Source organism: Sorex fumeus, unplaced genomic scaffold (assembly GCF_029834395.1).
Source record: "Sorex fumeus unplaced genomic scaffold, SorFum_2.1 ptg000006l, whole genome shotgun sequence".
In the NCBI taxonomy this organism is placed as follows: Eukaryota; Metazoa; Chordata; class Mammalia; order Eulipotyphla; family Soricidae; genus Sorex; species Sorex fumeus.
Genome location: NW_026606063.1, coordinates 48,303,685 through 48,324,356, shown reverse-complemented (window position 1 = coordinate 48,324,356; position 20,672 = coordinate 48,303,685). Strand labels below are relative to the sequence as shown.

Genomic DNA, 20,672 nt, shown 5'->3' with positions numbered 1-20,672 from the left:
TAGATGACATTTTTCTCCTTTTAAAACTACTAGAACTAAACTTTATTAATTTTAAGATAGCTTAAATTACATTTAATCTTTTTCCTGCTTGGCAGGCAACCAGATAAACTGGTGGTGGTTTGGACAAGAAGAAGCCGGAGGAAGTCTTCTAAGGTTAGTCTGTTTTCTAATTTTTTTTTTTTACCAAAATGTTTAATTCAACATTTAGTCAAATGATTGAGTGGTTTTGGTCCCAGTATAGAGCATTTTGAAGTATTAATTGGTATTTTGAATTATTTCTGATTTTCTAATCTAGTAAAATGAATCATTAATTCAGTCTCATTACTGTGGTTCTTAAAATGAGAGTCAGAGTTTTGACAGCCTTGAGTAATATAATAGTCATATATCTTCTCTGTTGTGTGGGATCATGAGTTATGATCAAATAGGTATCACTTAAACCTACTACTACTTTGTTCAGTATTCAAGAGGATCTATAATTCACTGCTGGACTACAGAAGAGAAACTAACATTTTCAAAGATTTGTTCTTGTCATCATTATTCTTGGGGAGGTGGAGCACCCTATGTTGCTGGAAGGATTGTATGTGGTACTAGCCACCAAACCTGGGGTTCATTCCTACAAAACTCTTTAAATTGAGCCCTATCCCTGACCCATTTCCAAATGTTGTAGCTTAATTGTGGGAAATAAAGTACATTTGAAAAATGTTTAATGGCAATGATAATTTTCAAAATTCTATTCTTTGGATAAGTATACTTTTATAATTGCACATTAACTGTAAGATGTTTATTGAATATTAGGGTTTTTTTTAAAATAAGTAGACATATTTGAAGATACTCATTTTTAAAAAATTTTATTGAATCACCATGAGAAAGTTGCAAGCTTTCATGCTTGGGTTACATTCACACAATGATCAAACACCCATCCCTCCACCAGCGCACATTCTCCATCACCAATGTCCCCAATATACACCCCCTCACCCCCTCCCCCCACCTCCATGGCAGACAATATTTCCCATACTCTCTACTTTTGGGCATTATGTTTTGCAATACAGATACTGGGAGGTCATCATGTTTGGTCCATTATCTTCTTTCAGCACTTATTTCCCATCCCGACTGATTCCTCCAGCCATCATTTTCTTAGTGATCCCTTCTCTATGCCAGCTGCCTTCTCCCCTCCACTCATGAGGCAGGCTTCCAGCTATGGGGAAATCCTCCTGGCCATTGTATCTACTATCCTTGGGTGTCAACCTCATGTTATGTTATTCTATATTTAACAAATGAGTGCAGTCCTTCTCTGTCTGTCCCTCTTTCTGACTCATTTCCCTTAGCATGATACTCTCCATGACTATCCACTTATAAGCAAATTTCATGACTTGAACTCTCCTAACAGCTGCATAGTATTTCATTGTGTAGATGTACCAAAGTTTCTTTAACAAGTCATCTGTTCTAGGGCACTTGGGTTGTTTCCAGATTTTGGTTATTGTGAACAGTGCTGCAGTGAACATATAGGTACAGATGTCATTTCTACTGTGCTTTTTTGCATCCTCGGGATATATTCCCAGAAGTGGTATTTAGGGGTCATATGGAAGCTCAATTTCTAGTTTTTGAAGGACTGTCCATATTGTTTTTCAGAAAGGCTGGACTAGTGGACATTCTCACCAACAGTGAAAGAGTATCCCTTTTTCCTCACATCCATGCCAGCACTGGTTGCTTTTGTTCTTTTGAATGTGTGCCAATCTCTGTGGTGTGAGATGATATCTCATTGTTGTTTTGATTTGCATATCCCTGATGGCTAATGATGCGGAACATTTTTTCATGTGCCTTTTGGCCATTTCTATTTCTTTTTTGAGGAAACTTCTGTTCATTTCTTCTCCCCACTTTTTGATGGAGTTGGAGATTTTTTTCTTGTACAATTCTACTAGTGTTTTGTAATATCTTGGATATTAATTCCTTATCAGATGGGTATTGGGTAAATATTCTTTCTCATTCTGTGGGCTCTTCTGTATTTTGGCCACTGTTTTGAAGTGCAGAAGCTTCTTAGTTTGATGTAGCCCCATTTGTTTATGTTTGCTTCCACTTGTATTTTGAGTGCTGTTTCATCCTTAAAGATGCTTTTCGCTTCAGTGTCACGGAGTATTCTGCCTACGTTTTCCTCTATGTACCTTATGGATTCATGTCTGATATTGAGATCTTTAATCCACTTTGATCTGACTTTTGTGCCTGGCATTAGACAGAGGTTAGAATTCATTTTTTTGCAGGTAGCTATCCAGTTTTCCCAGCACCACTTGTTGAAGAGGCTTTCCTTGTTCCACTTTACTCCTTTGTCAAAAATTGTCACTGTCACTGTCCTCCTGTTGTTCATCGATTTGCTCGAGCAGGCCCAGTAATGTCTCCATTGTGAGACTTGTGGTTACTGTGTTTGGCATATCCAATATGTCACGGGTAGCTTGCCAGGCTTTGCCATGCGGGCGAGATATTCTTGGTAGCTTCCCCGGCTCTCTGAGAGGGGCGGAAGAATTGAACCCAGATCGGTCCGGTTGGCCACGTGCAAGGCAAACGCTCTGCCCACTGTGCTATCGCTCCAGCCCTTAAGTGGCCATATATTTGGGGGTCTGTGACAGAATATTCAACTCTGTTCCATTGGTGTGCAGATCTGTTTCTAGCCCAATACTGTGCAGTTTTAATTACTGCTGCTTTGTAGTAGAGTTTGAAATTGGGGAGGGTGATGTCACCTATCCTCTTTTTCCCAAGGATTGCTCTAGCTATTCGTGGGGGTTTATTATTCCATATGAATTTCGGGAGTGTTTTGTCTATTTCTTTGAAAAATGTCATGGGTATCCTGCTTAGGACTGCATTAAATTTGTATAGCGCTTTGGGCAGTATTGCCATTTTGATAATGTTAATACCCCCTATCTCTGAGCAGGGGATGTGTCTCCATTTCCTGGTGTCCTCTTTTATTTCTTGAAGAAGTGTTTTGTAATTTTCCTTGTATAGGTCTTTCACCTCTTTGGTTAGACTGATTCCAAAGTACTTGATTTTCTGAGGTTCTATTGTGAATGGGATTGTTTTTTTAATGTCTCTTTCATTATTTGTATATAAGAAAGGCATGGACTTTTGGGTGTTGTTGGGTGTTGATTTTGTAGCCTGCCACTTTACTATATTGACCTATTGTTTCTAAGGAGTTTTTTTGTAGATTCTTTAGGGATTTCTAAGTATAGTATCATATCATCTGCAAACAGTGATAGCTTGACCTCTTCCTTACCTAAAAGATACTCATCTTAATTTAAATTGGATGGAATAAAAAGTTAAGAGCTTTTAATTTTTAGTCTTTTTCAAAATGTTTTATTGAGCTAAATAAAAATGTAAAGTATATAAATAAGTATCCATTGTAATGGATATATCTTAATTTCATTTTAGTAAGTTTTAATCAATATATACCTTTATAATTATCACTATCATCATGATATAAATTATTTTTGTAGGTTTCCCTTTGTGTTCTCATTCAGTCAATTCCTAACCCTCAGAACTAGCCACTATTCTGATTTTCTGTTACTGTAGACTAGTTTTGCCTCTTTAAATTTCATATCTACTGAATGGTGTACTTTTTATGTCATTTGTTTCAATCCCCATATTAGTTTTTAAAAATTTATTCATGCTGTTGTGTATGGTGGTAGTATTTATTGATGAATAGTATTTCATTATGTGAATATATTGCTTTTTGATAATCTATAACAAATCTGATTATCTGCATCCCAGTGGATGAATATGTGATTTGTTTTCACTGAATATTGTTAGTGTTCACTATTGTGACTAAGTCTGTAAACTAAAGATTTATATTTACCCATTATATGAAGCTATAAACTTTATTATGCATTTCCATTCAAGTTGCTGCAAGTTGCACGGTTTTTTTCTTTACTCATAGTTGAGAAGTTTTCCATTGTATATTTATTCCAAAATTTCCTTATCCTCTCATTTTCTGTTGATCACTTGGGTTGTTTCCAGACTTTGCGTACTTAAATTATAGTGTGCATAGGTGTGAATATGTCCTCTGCAGTTGATGTTTGTGTTTTGCGGGGAGATGTCCAGGAGTAGAATTGCAGGACCACAGGGAAACTCTTCTTCGTGTTTTGAAAAGTCTCCAAACCACTTTCCAAAGAGACTGTACCAAACAGGAGTCCTACCAATAGTGAATGAAAGTTTCTTTTTTTTCTGTTGGTCATATTCCTACCAGCACTTACTGTTTCCAAACTTTTTGATGTGGACCATTCTCTGTGGTGTAGGTCACTCTCCTTGTCATGTTGCTTTACATTTCTCTGATAATCTGTGATGATAAACATTTTTTCCTGTGTCTATTTGCCATTTTTATCTCATCTTTGAAGAATTGTCTGCTCATTTCTTCCTGTTTTTGTGGGGAGGGCTGTGTACAGGTCTTCTGGCTCTGTACTTAGGGATTCTGATGATGTTTGGTTTGTTGGGATAGAGCCAAGCTCAGCAGTGTGCAAGGCACGTGCCTTTCCTTACCTCTTTGGGTTCACCTGCATTTTTTGGTAAGATTGTTTTTACGTTCTTGATTTTTGAGAGTGCTTTGCCTACCTTGGTTATTATTTCTTTGATGTATGATGTGCAGATACTTTTTCACAATCAATGGGGTATTTTTTTTTAAATTTTAGGCTTTATTTGTTTTACAGCACTGCAGCATTTTTTGGTTTGATGTTGGACTATATGTTTATTTCTGCTTTTCTTTTCTTTGCCAATGGGGTTGTATCATTGAAGACTCCTCTCAGATCAAGGTCTTGAATAATTCTGCTTCAGTTTTTCTCAGTACATTTTATAGAAGAAACGGGTCTAATCTCAAGGTCTTTAACCCATTTTGAATTAACATTTGTGTACCATTTGAGGTAAAGGTTGGATTTTATTTTTTTGCATATGGTTATCTAATTTTTCAAGCACCATTTGTTGAAGACTCCTTGCTCCACCTCATGCACTTAGTTCCTTTGTCATAAATTAACTGCCCATATCTATGAGTTTATCTTCTGGATTCTTAGTATTGTTCCACCGGTTTAAAAAAGGCATTAACTTCAGTACCTAAATTAACTATCAGTTACATTAAATCAAAGGCAAAATCCATTTTTCAGTTTTGTTTTGTTTTGTCTTATTTGGGGGGAAAACAGCAGTGCTCAGGCCTCTTGACTCAGTTCCTGGTAATCTGGGAATCATGCAGTGCTGGCAATCAGACGTAGGCCTCTACATTCCTGTGTGCCCAATAGATATGCTTCAGCCTGTTCTAGTTATCTCTCAGTTCCTTTACCATTTTTCTTTCTGAAAGACTTACATATTTTCCTGTTTGATACATTGTTTGCTTCTAAGTTGCATTGAAATCACATAGGTAGAAAATATCTTTATCTTTACTTTTAACCATGTTTCGGGGAAGTTTGTCATCTGAATAGGTTATTCCTTGGTTCCCAGTTGTGAATATGTCAATTTATTTTTTATGTTGGCAGAATGTAAAACTGATACCCAGGCAAGTGCCAAATTAGTATCGTAATAAAGTCAGTTGCCTTCTTTAATTTAAAGCTTTCAGTTTATTGTTCACTTTTTTTGGTTTATGTCTATATGTTTAAATATACAAAGTGTTGATTACTGAATCTTTGTGTCATTGAGAAAATCATGGTGGTTTATAAAGTTAGCAGTAAATTCCTTGAATCGTAGCATTAAAGAAGATTTTGTCACTGGGTTTCACTGTCCTCCTGTTGTTCATCGGTTTGCTCGAGCTGGCCCAGTAACGTCTACATCGTGAGACTTTGTTGTTACTGTGTTTGGCATATCGAATACGTCACGGGGAGCTTGCCAGGCTTTGCCGTGTGGGCAAGATACTCTCGGTAGCTTGCCAGACTCTCCGAGGGGTGGAGAAATTGAACTCAGGTCGGCCATTATTGGCTGTGTGCAAGGGAAACGCCCTACCCGCTGTGCTATCGCTCCAGCCCAAAGAAAATTTTGTCAAGTTCAATTTATTGGAATATGATTAAATTATATTTCAGTACAAATATGACAATAAGAAGCAGAGCAAATATGATGGACAAGAGAAATAATGACAGTGTGTTGCCTTAAATCAGTTTTTCAAATTAGATATTTAAATTCAAGACAGTTGCAAGATCTTTAAAGTCCTCACCAACATTTTAGTGGTATTGTTACCTTAGCTTCCTTGTTCTGTGTTTGTAAAAAGCCTTTATGTTATTAGTATATCAAGAGGGGATATCTATTAGAATATTTGTATAGCTACAGAGTTTTGCCTTTTGGCAGTACTATTGGCAATTCTAAGATATCATTATATGTGACATCTTAATCTTAGACATAGTGGTATATGTCACTGTCACTGTCCTCCTGTTGTTCATCGATTTTTGCTTGAGCGGGCCCAGTAACATTTTGAGACTTGTTAGTGTGTTTGGTATATTGAATACGTCACAGGGAGCTTGCCAGGCTTTGCCATGCGGGCGAGATACTCTCGGTAGCTTGCCGGGCCCTCCGAGAGAGGTGGAGGAATTGAACTCGGGTTAGCCATGTTGGCCGCTTGCAAGGCAAATGCCCTACCTGCAGTGCTATTGAAAACAATCAATTTGATAACATTTAATGCAATTTATCATTAAGAATTTTAATAACTGATAAATTTCAGTGAAATGTTTTGATTTTGTAAAAATTCAAAATACCAAATGAATACTTTATTCTTTTCCACTTACACAGTTGTGTGGCTTTTTAGGTAAAGCAGGGCATGGATTTTACCCTATATTGAGAAATGTGCTCTCTCCATTCTTGGAGGAGCCAGTGTTCTCTTTTGAGCGCGTTACACTCTTTCATTCTCTCCACTCACTCCCACTACATCGCTCTTCTCCCCTTCAGTGCCTCCAAATAAAATCTGTTCTACTTCAAAAAAAAAAAAAAAGAGAAGTGTTGTTTCCCCTCGCCCCATCACATCTGGCTTTGACCAGTGCCGGGTCATCTGTGATATGAATAAAAAGAATACTTAGCTGGAGAGATAGTATGGTGGGTAAAGTGCTTGTCTTGCATATCACTGACCTGGGTTAGATCTCTGGTACCACATATTTGGTCCCCCCAGCCATGTCAGGAGTGCAGTGCCGGGAGTAAACCCTGACATCACTGTGTGTAGCCCCAAAACAAAAAACAAGCAACCAAAAAGTTAAATACAATCACATAAAAAGAACGAGATAACTGACCTAATCTTTCTACTGTTGTCTGTTCTAGAATGCTGGTAGATGGTAACATAGCCTGCTTTTTGTAGCCATACCAAAGCATGAAATGGCTACAAGTTTTTGTGCTCAATTTTTCTAGGAAAATTGTGTTCTTCTGAAAGAAAACCAATCAGAATTTTTGTAGTTTTGGTGATTCCAGTGTGACTTGCTTAAAAAACTAAGTACTATCTGCATTAATTTGTATAATTAGGATGTTTATTGCTATAATTATTTTTAGTTATATTAGGCTTTCCATTCTTTTATAGCTTTCCAATTTTTGAATTCTGTTCGAAGTAAAAGTTGTAATAAATGCTTTGAAAATAAGAATATTTAGTTCCCCCTCCATACACACGCGGCGCACACACACGCCATTATGCATATTCCTGTTTTTTTTCTCCAGTTGAATGATTTTCTGCCTAGTATTTAAGAATTAGCTCACATTTTAGAACTGAAATTGCCAGCTACCCAGCTGGATTAATTGAGATTGTTAGTGTCCTACTTATCCAGATTTTGCAGTCCATAAAAGGAATATCAGAAAGCCAGGGCCTTAACATAGTTGAACCTATATTTCTTCAGAGGCTTCGAGGAGGAGACATTCTTTATATGCATAGAGGAGGGGACAGCTCTCCCGTGGTATTTAGGGTACTCTGAGGTCACTCTTGGTATTGGCCACCTGGCTAGATGGTTGAATGCAAAGCCTGAGATGCAGTGCTTTCTGAGCCCTGCAGTGCTGGGTAGATCACTAGGGCTTCTAGACATTTTCCCCCTAGGAAGAGAGATGATGGGTAGAATGGTAAGAAGAAAATGGGAATATACGAGCAATTTAGGAACTCACATTATTCCACCTTCTGTTTTGTTAAATCCAGTGGTCCTATTTTTTAGGTCTCATTATTGTTTGACCTATCACTAAGATTGTGCATTGTAGTTTATTCCATTCTCAAGAAACATTTTTTGTTGGGTTTTCAGGGTACCATATGCCTCTCGTTAGCCCCTACTTTACTGTGTTCTGATCTTTTTTCCATTCCCCTGACCTGTTAATATTGTACTTTTTTTAATAGAAGAGACTTTCTTATTTATTAGTTATTGAATCACTGTGAGATATGATTACAAAGCTTTCATGATTGAGGTTCAGTCATACAATGATCGAACGCCCATCCCTCCACCAGGGTGCATTTTCTACCACCAATGTCCTCAGTATTTCTCCTGCCACCCCCACCCCAACCCACCCCCTGCCTCTGGAGCAGGCACTTTCCTTCTTACTATCTCTACTTTTGGGAAGTTGCAATACAGACACTGAGGTGCTATCCATTATATCCATGTTTGGACAGATATCCATTATATCTATGTCTGTCTCTCTTTTTCTCAGTCATTTCACTTAGCATGATATCATGTCCATCCACTTATAAGCAAATTTCATAACTTTTTTTCATCTTTTTAAAAATTTATTTTCATCTTTTCTAACAGCTGCATAGTATTTCATTGTATAGATGTACCATTGTTTCTTTAACCAGTCCTCTGTTCTCAGGTACTCGGGTTGTTTCCATCTTCTGGCCATTGTGAACAGTGCTGCAATAAACATACAAGTGCAGACATAATTTCTACTGTGTTTTTTTGCAACTTCAGGATATATTCCCAGAAGTGGTATTTTCGGGTCATATGAAAGCTCAATGTCTATTTTTTGAAGGAATTCCCATATTGTTTTCCAAAAAGGCTGGACTATTTGGCATTCCCACCAACAATGAAGGAGTCACTTTCTTCTTCCATACATACCAGCACTGGTTGTTCTTGTTTTTTTCTGATGTGTGCCAGTCTCTGTGGTGTAAGATGATATCTCGTTGTTTTCATTTGCATCTCCCTGATTATTAGCAGTGTGGAGCATTTTTTCATGTGCCTTTTGGCCATTTGTATTTCTTTTTTGAGGAAGCATCTGTTCATTTCTTCTCTATACTTTTTTTTGATTTTTTTTGATGGGGTTGGAGGGTTTTTTCCATGTAAAGTTCTACCAGTGTCTTGTATATCTTGGATATTAACCCCTTATCTGATGGATGTTAGGTAAATAATTTTTCCCATTCTTTGGGCTCTCTGTATTTTGGTCACTTTTTCTTTTGAGGTACAGAAGCTTCTTTGTTAATATAATCCCATTTTTTTTTTTAGTGTAGGAGAACTGCTATTCAGCTTTTGATTATGCTAATTGAATTGGGCATGAATTCCACCTTACTTTTTTTTTCTTTTTTATAAATTTATTTATTGAATCACCATGAGAGCAGTTACAAAGCTTTCGGGTTTAAGTCTCGGTCATACAATGATGAAACACCCATCCCTTACTAGTGCTCATTTTCTATCATCAAAAACCCCAGTACACCTTGAATCCCACACCCTCCCGCCTGTGTGGCAGATGATTTCCACATTAATCTCTATCTCTCTCTCTACTTTGATTACATTCAATATTTCGACACCAGACCCACCATTATTATTTGGGATTTTTATTATTTGGGATTTTACCCCAAAACTCAGATTTGCTGAAAAGGCAACCATAGACAATTTGTTTTCTATTGCTGGTTATGAATGACATATGATGTCGCATAGTCACAGTAGTGGCTGCGCGTTTTTGGAATTTCCGAAATTTTAACAATTAAATCTGGAGGGATTTCTGCCAAAACTTTTGGGTTCCGAGATTTGTTCCTGAGTCTCTAGGATAATGGCCTTTAAGCAGCTTGATCAGGAGCCGGGAGGCTGTTTGTCAGCGGCAACTCGGAACTCGGGGTCTCTTTGGAGCAGGGAGGAAGGGGCTGGCTCCACCCCCATCTTATGAGGCCCATGTGTCTTGTTCCTGTGGGCCCAAACCAGACTGTCCAATGGCCTCTGGAGGATGGCGGCCAGTGAGTCTCCAGGGGGAGCAGGCCAAGGCACGAAGCCTATTTCCACCTGGGGTGGTCTGGTGCTAGTAGCCCGCTGCGGGGACTGGACGCATTTCTGCCAAAAACCGCTGGGTTCCGAGATTTGTTTCTGAGTCTCTTGGATCATGCCATTAAGCAGTTTGATCAGGAGCCAGAGAGGCCATTCACTGGTGGTGACTCGGGTTCTTGTTGGGGAGGGGAGGAAATGGCCGGCTCCACCCCCATCCTGTGGGGCCCCGGGTGTCTCGTCACTGTGGGCCCAAACCTGACAGTTCAATGGCCTCTGGAGGATGGTGGCCACCAATCTGCCAAAGGGGAGCAGGCTGAGGGACAGCACCCTTTCCCCTGTCAGGTGGCCTGGCGCTAGTAACCTATTGCAGGGACCAGACATGTTTCTGCCCAAAGCGGCTGGGTTCCAAGATTTGTTTCTGAGTCTTTGAGATGATGGCCATTAAGCAGTTTGATCAGGATCCAGAGAGGCCTTGCCTCCAATTATATAGCTGAGCCGTAGGTGGTTTGTGGGTGTGTCTCCCACATATCTAACTTTTGGCCATTTACTTTCTTGGTAAACTTGGTCCCAAGTTGTTGGGGTCTGGCCAAAGGCACAAAAGCAATTTTGGGGTATCTAGAAGTCTGAAGTCACCATTAGGTTGCTTATGCACTCGCATCACAGATACAGATTGACCTGCTGGCGACACCATACCCCAATAATCCCATTTGTTTATCTTTATTTCCACTTGCTTGGTCAGTGGTGTTTCATCCTTCAAGATGCCTTTAGCTTCAATGCCATGGAGGGTTCTACCTACATTTTCCTCCATGTACCTTATGAATTAAGGTATGGTTGAGGTCTTTAACCCATTTTATCTGACTTTTGTGTCCGGCATTAGACAGAGGTCTGAGTTCATTTTTTCTGCATTCACATTTCTTGCTCCTTCATCAGAGATAAAGTGATCATGTATTTGAGAGACTGTGTCAGAATATTCAACTTTATTCCATTGGTCTGTTTGTATTCCAGTATCATACTGTTTTAATTACTATTGCTTTGTAGTAGAGTTTGAAGTTGGGGAAGGTGATGCCACCCATCTTCTTTTTCCTAAGGATTACTTTTAGCTCATGGGAGTTTATTGTTCCATAGGAATTTCAGAAGTGTTTTGTCTGTTTCTTTGAAAAATATCATGGGTATCCTTATAGGGACTGCATTGTCTAATACTTTGGGGAGTATTGCCATTTTGACAATGTTAATACTCCTGGTCCATGAGCAGGGATGTGTCTCTATTTCCTAGTATCTTCTTTTATTTCTTGAAATAGTGTTTTTTAGTTTTCTTTGTATAGGTCCTTCACCTCTTTAGTTAAGCTGATTCCAAGGTACTTGGTTTTTTTGAGGCAATATTATGAACAGGATTTTTAAAAATATATCTTTCATTATTTGTATATTGAAAGCCATGAACTTTTGGGTATTGATATTGTGATCTTCCACTTTACTCTACGAACCTATTGTTTCTAGGAGCTTTTTTGTAGTGTCTTTAGGATTTTCTAAGTATAGTATCACTGCATCTGCAAATAGTGATAGCTTCACTTCTTCGTTTTCTCTCTTTAATGTTTCTTGCCTAACTGCTATGGCAGGTGCTTCCAGTACTATATCAAATAGAAGTGGTGATAATTGGCAACCTTGTCTTGTTCCCTAACTTAGAGTGAAGGTTCTTACTTCTTCTCCATTGAGAATAGTGCTTACTGTGGGCTTGTGGTAGATGACTTTGACTATACTGAAGAAAGTTCCTTTGACTCTCACCTTTGACTCTCATTTTGTTGAGAGTTTTTATCATAAATGCATGCTGGATAACATCAAATGCCTTCTCTGCATTTCTTGATCATATGGTTTTTATCTTTCTTTTTATTGATATGGTGTATTATGTGATTGACTTGTAAGTGTTGAACCATCCTTGCATCCCTGGGATGAATTCTACTTGGTCATGGTGTATGATCTTTTTTATGATGAGTCATTGGATTCTGTTTGCTAGTATTTTGTTGAGAACATTTGCATCTTTCTTAATCAGGGATATTGTCCTAATTTTTTTTTTTGTGTTGACTCTGTCTGCTTTTGGTATTGGGGTGGTATCTGCCTCATAGAAACTGGGAGTGTTTCTGATTCTTCAATTTCCTGGAAAAACTTGAACAGGATTGGGAGCAGTTCCTCTTTAAAGGTTTGGAATAACTCACTAGTGAATCCATCTGGGCCAGAGCTTTTGTTTTTTGGGAGTCTTTTGATTACTATCTCAATATCCTTGATAGTGATAGGTCTCTTCAGGTATTCCAATTCTTCTTGGGTCAGCTTGGGAGATTACAGGGAGAGTCAAGGTATTTATCCATTTCTTCGAGTTTCTCTAGTTTTGTGACATAAAGATTCTTAAAGTAATCTCTGATTATCCTTTGAATTTCTGTGGTTTCTGCTGTGATGTCACCTTTACATTTGTGATTCTGTTTATTTTGTCCTCTCCTTCTTTTTCTTTGTGAGTTTTGCTGGTGGTATATTAATCTTGTTTATTTTCTCGAAGAATCAGCCCTTGCTTTCATTAATCTTTTGAATTGGTTTCTTGGCTTCCATTTTGTTAATTTTTGCTCTAAGTAACTTATGTGGGCTTGCTCTACCTTCCTGAGGAATGCTTGTAGAGCTATAAACTTTCCTCTTAACACTGCTTTTGCTGTGCCCCATAAGTTCTGGTAACTCGTGTCTTCATTCTTGTTTGTTTCCAGGAACCTTTTTATTTTCTCTTTGATTTTCTCTCTAAGTCACTGGCTCTTCAGTAGTGAGCTGTTGAATTTCCAGGTGTTTGATTTGGATTTCTGTTTCTGTGTGTGATTCTCTTTTATTTTCAGTCTATCATGGTCTGAAATGATTGTTGTTAGGATTTCTTTGCTCTTAATTTTATGGAGGTATGTTTTGTGGCCCTATATGTGGTCTATCTTGGAGAAAGTCCCAGACACACTTGAGAAGAATGTGTATTCAGCTTTTTGAGGATGAAATGTCCTATACACACATGCGCACAGACGCACAGACACATACACACACACACACACAAAACCCCTTTCTTCCATTATTTTTTTAATAATGTAGGAGTACTGCTATTTGTTCAGCCATTGATTAAACTGATTGAATTGAGCAAGAACTCTACACTACTGTTTTATTTTGTTGTATCACCGTGAGATAGTTACAAAGCTTTCATGTTTGAGATTCAGCCATACAATGGTGAATCACCCATCCCTCCACCAGTGCACATTTTCCACTACCATTGTCCCAAGTATCACCCTCCCCCTCCCACACACATACATACACATTGCAGTCCTCAACCTGCCTCTATGGCAATTTCTCCAATACTCTCTCTCTAATTTGGGCCATTAATTTTGCTTGGGGCTGGAGCAATAGCACAGTGGGTAGGGTGTTTGACTTTCATACAGCCAACTGTGCCAACCCGGGTTCAGTTCCTCCGCCCCTCTCGGAGAACCCAGCAAGCCACCGAGAGTATCTCGCCCACACAGCAAAGCCTGGCAAGCTACCCGTGACGTATTCGATATGCCAAACACAGAAACAACAAGTCTCACGATGGAGATGTGACTGGGCCCACTCGAGCAAATCGTTTAACAGTGGGAGGACAGTGACAATGACAATATTGCTTGAATTTTCCCACCACCATTCAAGCCTACCTGCCAGGGGCAGACACTAGATAATATATTTTTCATAGCTCATTTCAAATATCACGAGAGCTCACACGGGTACAATTGTAAATGTGAATTTTTAGATTGTAAATGGTTGGGTTCCAGAGACATCGCTGTATGGCACCAATTCATTTTGGGATTCAACTGGGAGCCTCTTGGCCAGGGCTGTTGATGCGCTAAGATGGCATCCAGAGTTGTGGCGTGATAGCCAGTCTTCTGGGCAGGTGGTGACCCGGGGATGGACAGCCCAGGTTCTCTGCCACCATATTGCCTGGAAATTTAGTCCTGAACCCGCATACCTAGGCCTTGCTTTGAAAGCTCTTGGTCACCAGGATTCTATCTGGAGTAGGTAGGGAGACTGCACCTGCTCCATCTGGGGTATCCCGGTGATATTGCCTCGGTATGGGGCCCAGAGAGATCTCTGGTGCTGTGGTATCATCTGGGACTTGCTGCTGTGTTTCTGGTCAGGCTTATTAATGTGCTAAGATGGTGCCCGGAGGCTAATTGTGGAGATGACAGCCAGTCTTCTGGGTGGGCGGGGACCCGGGGAGGGACAGTCTAGGTCCTCTGCGGCCATGTGGCCTGGAGATGTTGTCCTGGAACCTGCATACCTGGGCCTTGCTTGTGGAAGCTCTGGTCACTGGGATTCCATCTTGCATAGACAGGGAGACTGTACCTACTCCATCTGGGGTGCCCCGGTGATATTGGCTCAGTATGGGGCCCAGAGAGATCTCTGGTGCTGTGGTGTCATCTGGGACTTGCTGCTGTGTCACTGGGCCAGGGTTGTTGGTGTGCCAAGATCCACATTACAAAATTTTCAGCAGATTATATCTTGGTGAGGTCCATCCTGAGATGGTGGAGTCAGGCTTGGGGTATGGCAGCAATTTTGGATTGTGGAAGCAGGTGACTGCCAGGGACTCTGCTTGGACATGCACAGGCCAACCTGCCCCCTCCAATTTACTCCAGACTGTTCAGGCATGTATGGGTCTGAGCTTAACTGTGGCTTTTGATCTCTTTCAAGATTAATTTAGGGATCTCTGAGACAAGGCCAATGTAGAGCTTACAGGGTGGTGCTGGATTTGGTTCATGGGGGTGACTGCCAGTTCTTCCATGTATATTGGGAAGTGGGGGAGGTAGCCCATCCCAACTCTGAGCTTGTATAGCTGAGCTAGAGGTGGTTTGTGCGTGTGACTCCCACATACCTAACGTTTGGCCGTTTAATTTCTTGGTAAACTTGTTCCCAAGTTTTTGGGATCTGTGGTAATTTTGGGGTGTGAGGAAGCCTGAAGGTGACATCAGGCTGCTGATGCACACACCCCACAGGTACAGGTTGACCTGTTGGTGGCACCATAGCCCCCCCCCCCCCCCTTTCTTCCATTTCTTCCCTCAGATAAAGTATGTCCTTGCTGAGCTTGAGTCTGTTTGACCTATCGAGAGGCAATAAGGTGGTGTTGAAATCTCCAGCTATTATTATGTTGCTATCCATGTCTTTCTTCAGGTCTATGAGTTGTTTTAAATATTTTGCTGGTCCCTCCTTAAGTGCATATGCATTTAGGACAGTGAATTCTTCCTGATGTACAGATCCTTTGATCATTAAGAAATGACCTTTACTGTCTCTTGTAACCTCCAGTCTGAAATCTATGTGGCCTGACACTATTATGGCCAACCGGATATTTTGAGGGAGTTGTTTGCTTGTGGAATTATTTTCCAACCTTTGACTTCGATTCCGTGTTTGTTCTGACTGTTCAAATGTGTTTCTTGCAGGAAGTAGAAGGTTGATTCTGTCAGTCTGTGTCTTTTAATTGGTGTGTTTAGCACACTGACATTGAGATTATTGTTAAGGGGTTTTGTCCCATATTTTTGTAGCAGTTTGTGTGTTTGTTTGTCTTAAAGTAGCCCATTTAGTTTTTCCTGCAGCCACGATTTTGAGTCTATGAAGTTCCTGAGTTGTTTGTCTGTGAAGCTGTGTATTGTTCCTTCAAGTATGTATGAACAATACTTGACAGGGCCACTGTCTTTGGGTCCTGTCTTCGTCAGATAAGTCTTCTGTAAATCTTAAGGATGTTCCTTTATTATGAATGAGATTCTAGCTGGGGGAGAGTATTCTTGGTGAGGCATTCATTTCATTGAGTTTTTTCACTACATCCCCCACTGTCTTCGGGCCCTGTCTGCGTCAGATAAGTCTTATGTAAATCTTAAGGATGTTCCTTTATAAGCAGTTTCCTTCTTTGATCTTGCTTTCAGAATTTTATCTGTCTATGGTTTTCATCATTCTGATAAGGATATGTCATGGAGTATTTTTATTTGGATTTCTTTTAGTCGGTAGATTTCTTTTAGTTGGTGCCCTTCGGGCCTCCTGAATATGTGTTATGTGCTCTTCTATGTGCTCTTCAGCTCTGGGAATGTTTCAGCATTTATGTCTCTGACAGTTGCTTCTTCATCAGGGTTTTATTCCTGTCCCTCTGGGACTCCAATAATTCTTATATTATTCCTCTTGGTTTCATCCCGATTTTCTCTTGATATCTGTTGGTTTATTTTAAGGCTCTTTCATCTTCCGCTGTTGTCTGAAGATTCTTCATACTTCATCTTGGAGCTCACTGATTTCGTCCTCAGCAGCTGCTGAGACCTTCCAGTGAGTTTTTTTTTTATTTCACCTACCAAGTTTTTTTTATGTCTGTCATTTCTGCTTGTATTTTCTTTTGCATTTTCCTCATTTCTGCTCTCATATCCTCTTCTATTTTATTAGCAGTGTGTTCCATTGCTTAAGCTCCTTATGCATCCTTAACAGCTCTGTTCTAAATTCCTCATCTAAGAGATTATGTAGTTCATTATTTCTGTTTGGTGCATCTGGGCTAGCACTCAGTAACTTCACTCAGTAAGTCTGGTGAGTGTCTGCATTGTTTTACCATTGTGACTTTTGCATTTTGTAGTTTTTCCCTGTGTATTATTGTATGTTTTGGCTCCTGCAGTTGGGTTGTCTTTGTGTGTTTCCATGAATTATGGAGAGGTAAAGAAATGTGAGATCTGGATTAACTAGTACCTCTAATACAGGATATAGATGAAGTAACTAGCACGTCTGTGCAATTTTGGGATTAGAGATTTTAAAGGGAGGCCATAAAGGGTGGTGGTTCCAGGGGAGAGATACTGGGGGTCAGGCTTCCCTTTGGATGGGGGGCTGGATTTCAGGCTGTGAAATGGGAGTAAGCTTGCTACCATGGTCCAAACACCTGGATTTGTTGTACTCTTAAGATTTAGTTTTGAATTCTCTGTTTGTACTCCCTGCCTTGTGATCACTCCAGTGTCTCTTAAGATTTTAAGCGTCATGTGCATACTGGTGATCCTCAAATTTGAAACTCTGGGCACGTATTCAGCTGCCCATTTTAATGAATATATGCAGTTGAATGTTGAGGACACCTCAGATTTAATGTTTATGCATTTGAACTAAATATCTTTCAAATCCATTCCTCCTATAATCTTGCCTCAATCTGTTTATAGTAATTCCTTCTAATTGAAGACTACAAGCCTTCAACCCTGATTACTTTCTTTCTCAAATACAATCTAACAGCAAATCTTGATGTATCTTGAAAATGTAAGAATATTTCTGGAATGACTGGGGAGAGGGTTGTGAGGGCTGAAGTGCATGCTTGCATGGCTTAAGGGTACTGGGTCCAAGTCCTGGCACCACAGGGTATCCTGACCACCTCCGGGAGTAACTGTCTAGCACTTAATCAGATGGTTCCCCAGGCAAACAAAGGCACCACTAAATGTGATACCTAGACATAAATATCTCAATAAAACTAGAATTTTGTGGGGTTTTGTTAGGGGAGGGGCAGATAAAGGACCCCCAAGCAGTGCTTAAGAAGCTCTTACCCCTTTGTTTGACTATCAGTTTAATGTGAGAGCCCAAGGAAGCACTGCTACTCAGGCTCTGAGGTTTCAGGGGTTACCTGGTCACCTGGGCTGTGCTCAGGAGTATCCAAGACAATACCTGTCAGTGTTCACTGAGCCTCTAGGCTTACAAAGCTACGCCAGGGGTCAAATTGTGTCAGCCACATGCAAGACATATGCTGAACTACTTCCTGTACTGTCTCTTTGCCTTTTTGTTTGTGTTTTGGGGCCATATTCAGTGGTGCTCAGACTACTCTAGCCTCTCTATTTGGGGGTGAATCCCAGCAGTGCTCAAATGACCTTGTAATGCCAAGGTCAAACCCAGACCTCCTCATGCAAAGCATGTACTCAACCTGTTGAACTCTCACTTCTGCTCTGAGAATGACTATTTTGTACTACAGTTTTGCACTTCCTAAGTCATGTCATCATCAGTTCTCCACTGAATTCCCATTTCCTCTTAAGAGTGGAGTTTATTCTTAATACATTAGCAGAAGTTAGCCTGTAAAAACATAAGTTAGATTATTATTCCTTTGCTTAAAACTCTCCAATGGCTTCTTATCTAAGGTATATTGCATAAACAAGATTTTTGTCTTCTAGAAGGGTCTAGAGAGATAGTATAGGGGATAAGGAATTTGCCTTGCATGAATTCAATACCTGGCATTGCATGTCTTCCCCTGACTCCACTTGGAGTAATCACTGAGCATAGAGCCAGGTGTAAGCCCTCAGCACAGCCAGGTGTGACCCCAAAAAACAAAGTCTTCATGAACTAGAGCCATATATGATTGAGCCCAACATTTTTCTTGATTTTGTTATCTGAGGCATTTTCATCTTACTCTAAACCTCTTAACAGCCATTTATACAACTAATTTCTTTACCTCTTTCAGGCAGTTTTCAAGTGCTACCTTCTCAGAGATAGTTTCTCTGATTACTATTACCTTCTTTCACTATGCCTCCCAATCCATCTTCTCTAATTCTGTTTTCTCCCATACCACTTGCCTACACCTAACATACTGAATATTTGGTTTAAATGTTTCATCTTTATCTGCCTACTATACTGTAAACTTCACCAAAGCAGATTTCTCTTTTGCTACAGTGCCTCGATAAACCTTAGCACATAGTTCCTATCAGTTGAGTGAGTTGAGTGAGTGAATGAATAACAGGTACTCATAAGGTTCTTAAGTATATGCAATGCATAAATAAGTTATAGACATTTTCTAAACATTGCTGACACATAGAAAGCACTTCATACACATTAGCTTTTATCATTATCCTTATTGGCATGTACATCTTCTGCTATGCATAGAAATGAAGATTAGTTTAGGTATCTGGATGAACCATATTCTTTTGGCTTTGAAATTGAAAATTTCACCAGGAGGAAGAATTATACTGATGACTCTCAAATCTGGGGGTGAGTTCTTCGGAGAACCTTGATATTTAAGATTTATGAGGAAAAAAATCTAAAATTGTATGCTAGAAATGTTAACTATATAATGGGTTTATATTCAAGGTGTGTAGAAAACTCATATAATTTAATAACCTAAAGATTAAACCAAAAATTATCAAAAAAAGGGAGTAAAAATGTGAATAGTTGGAGCTTATACTTTGCAAGCAAAGACTCTGAGCTTGATAACTAGTACCACATAACTCCTCAGCACTGCTGCATATATCCTTAGTGGACTCTGGGTGTGATTGGGTGGCATTCCTACCTATTCCCCAGCTCACGTAGCTGTAATATTCCAGGACTCAGCACTGAGCTATCAGACCTTTCTGTAGGTATAATTGGAAGTGGCTTCTGGACTCAATGAGCACTGCTTGGGAGTGCCTCTCACACAACAACAACAACAAAAAAGACTTGAATAAACATTCTTTCTAGAGGATGTATGAAGGCTGTTAGGCATGGGAAACAATGCATATTATAATGCATATCAAGGAAGTTGGAACCCAGATGATAATGAAAGACCACCTACTACTTGTGAGAATGATTTGCATCAAAAATAGCAATAAAATTCAAGTGCTATGCTGGAGAGGGTGTGGATAAAAAAGAAATCCTCCTTTACTCTTGGGAATGTAAATAAATGCAACCACTTTGGGAAACATTCTCAAGCTTCCTTAAGAAGCAAATACTAAGTAATCTGGCAATCCTGCGTTAGGGTATCTATCTAAAGAAAGCATTAACACAAAAACATCTACCCCATTGTTCATTCAATGTTATGTGTGGTGGGTAAAATAGGGAAGCATCAAAGGTTCTCACTGATATATGGTTGAGTGAAGATGTATTTCTACAGTGGAATACTATTCAGCTATAGAAAGGATGATGATTACTATAACAGAATGGGGGAACTTTGGGAAATTATGGCAAGTGGATAAGTCAGAAGCAAAAAGATTGGCATAGGATAATTGCAACTGCTGTATAGCATGTGGATATATAATTGATGTACACAAAACAAAATAAAAAGACAAACCAGTGGATATCGATAGGGTTACATATAAGTAAGATTACATAGGGAGTGAAGATGTGATAGATAGTATAAATAATAGAAATATCAATGAAAAAAATTATGTTCCTTTTTTTCAGTTTTAGATAAGTTCCAAATAGACACCATAGTAAGTGGGGAATACATTTAAATGCAAAGTATAAAATTATTTTTTTCTATTAAATAATAAATTTGCCTTTAATAGTTTGCAAAAACAATTACATTTTTTCCTAGTAAAATTTTACAGAAAAATAGGAAGACATACTAGCCTAAATTTTTAAAGGATTTTTTTTGTGTCTTTTATTATTATTTTTTGCATTTTCTTCTATTTGTCTTGTTTTACTTGTTTTATTTCTTTTATTTGTGCTGGGGCAGGGAAGGTGGTGAAGGTTTGGAAGGAGTTGTCTATAGCTATCCTGAGATAGAACTATCTAGAACCAAATTAAATGCTTGAAAGTTTA

The 20,672-nt window shown here is 39.3% G+C and overlaps 1 protein-coding gene across 6 annotated transcripts in view; it reads left to right on the top strand.

Annotated features, from left to right (window-relative positions):
- Nucleotides 1-20,672, top strand: part of EHBP1 (EH domain binding protein 1) — a 365,545-nt gene that overhangs the window by 58,987 nt on the left and 285,886 nt on the right. For all 6 annotated transcript variants that reach the window (XM_056127059.1, XM_056127052.1, XM_056127043.1 and 3 more), the window contains exon 3: nucleotides 96-153. In XM_056127059.1, the coding sequence (XP_055983034.1) occupies nucleotides 96-153 (58 nt within the window). The remainder of the gene's footprint in view (nucleotides 1-95; nucleotides 154-20,672) is intronic.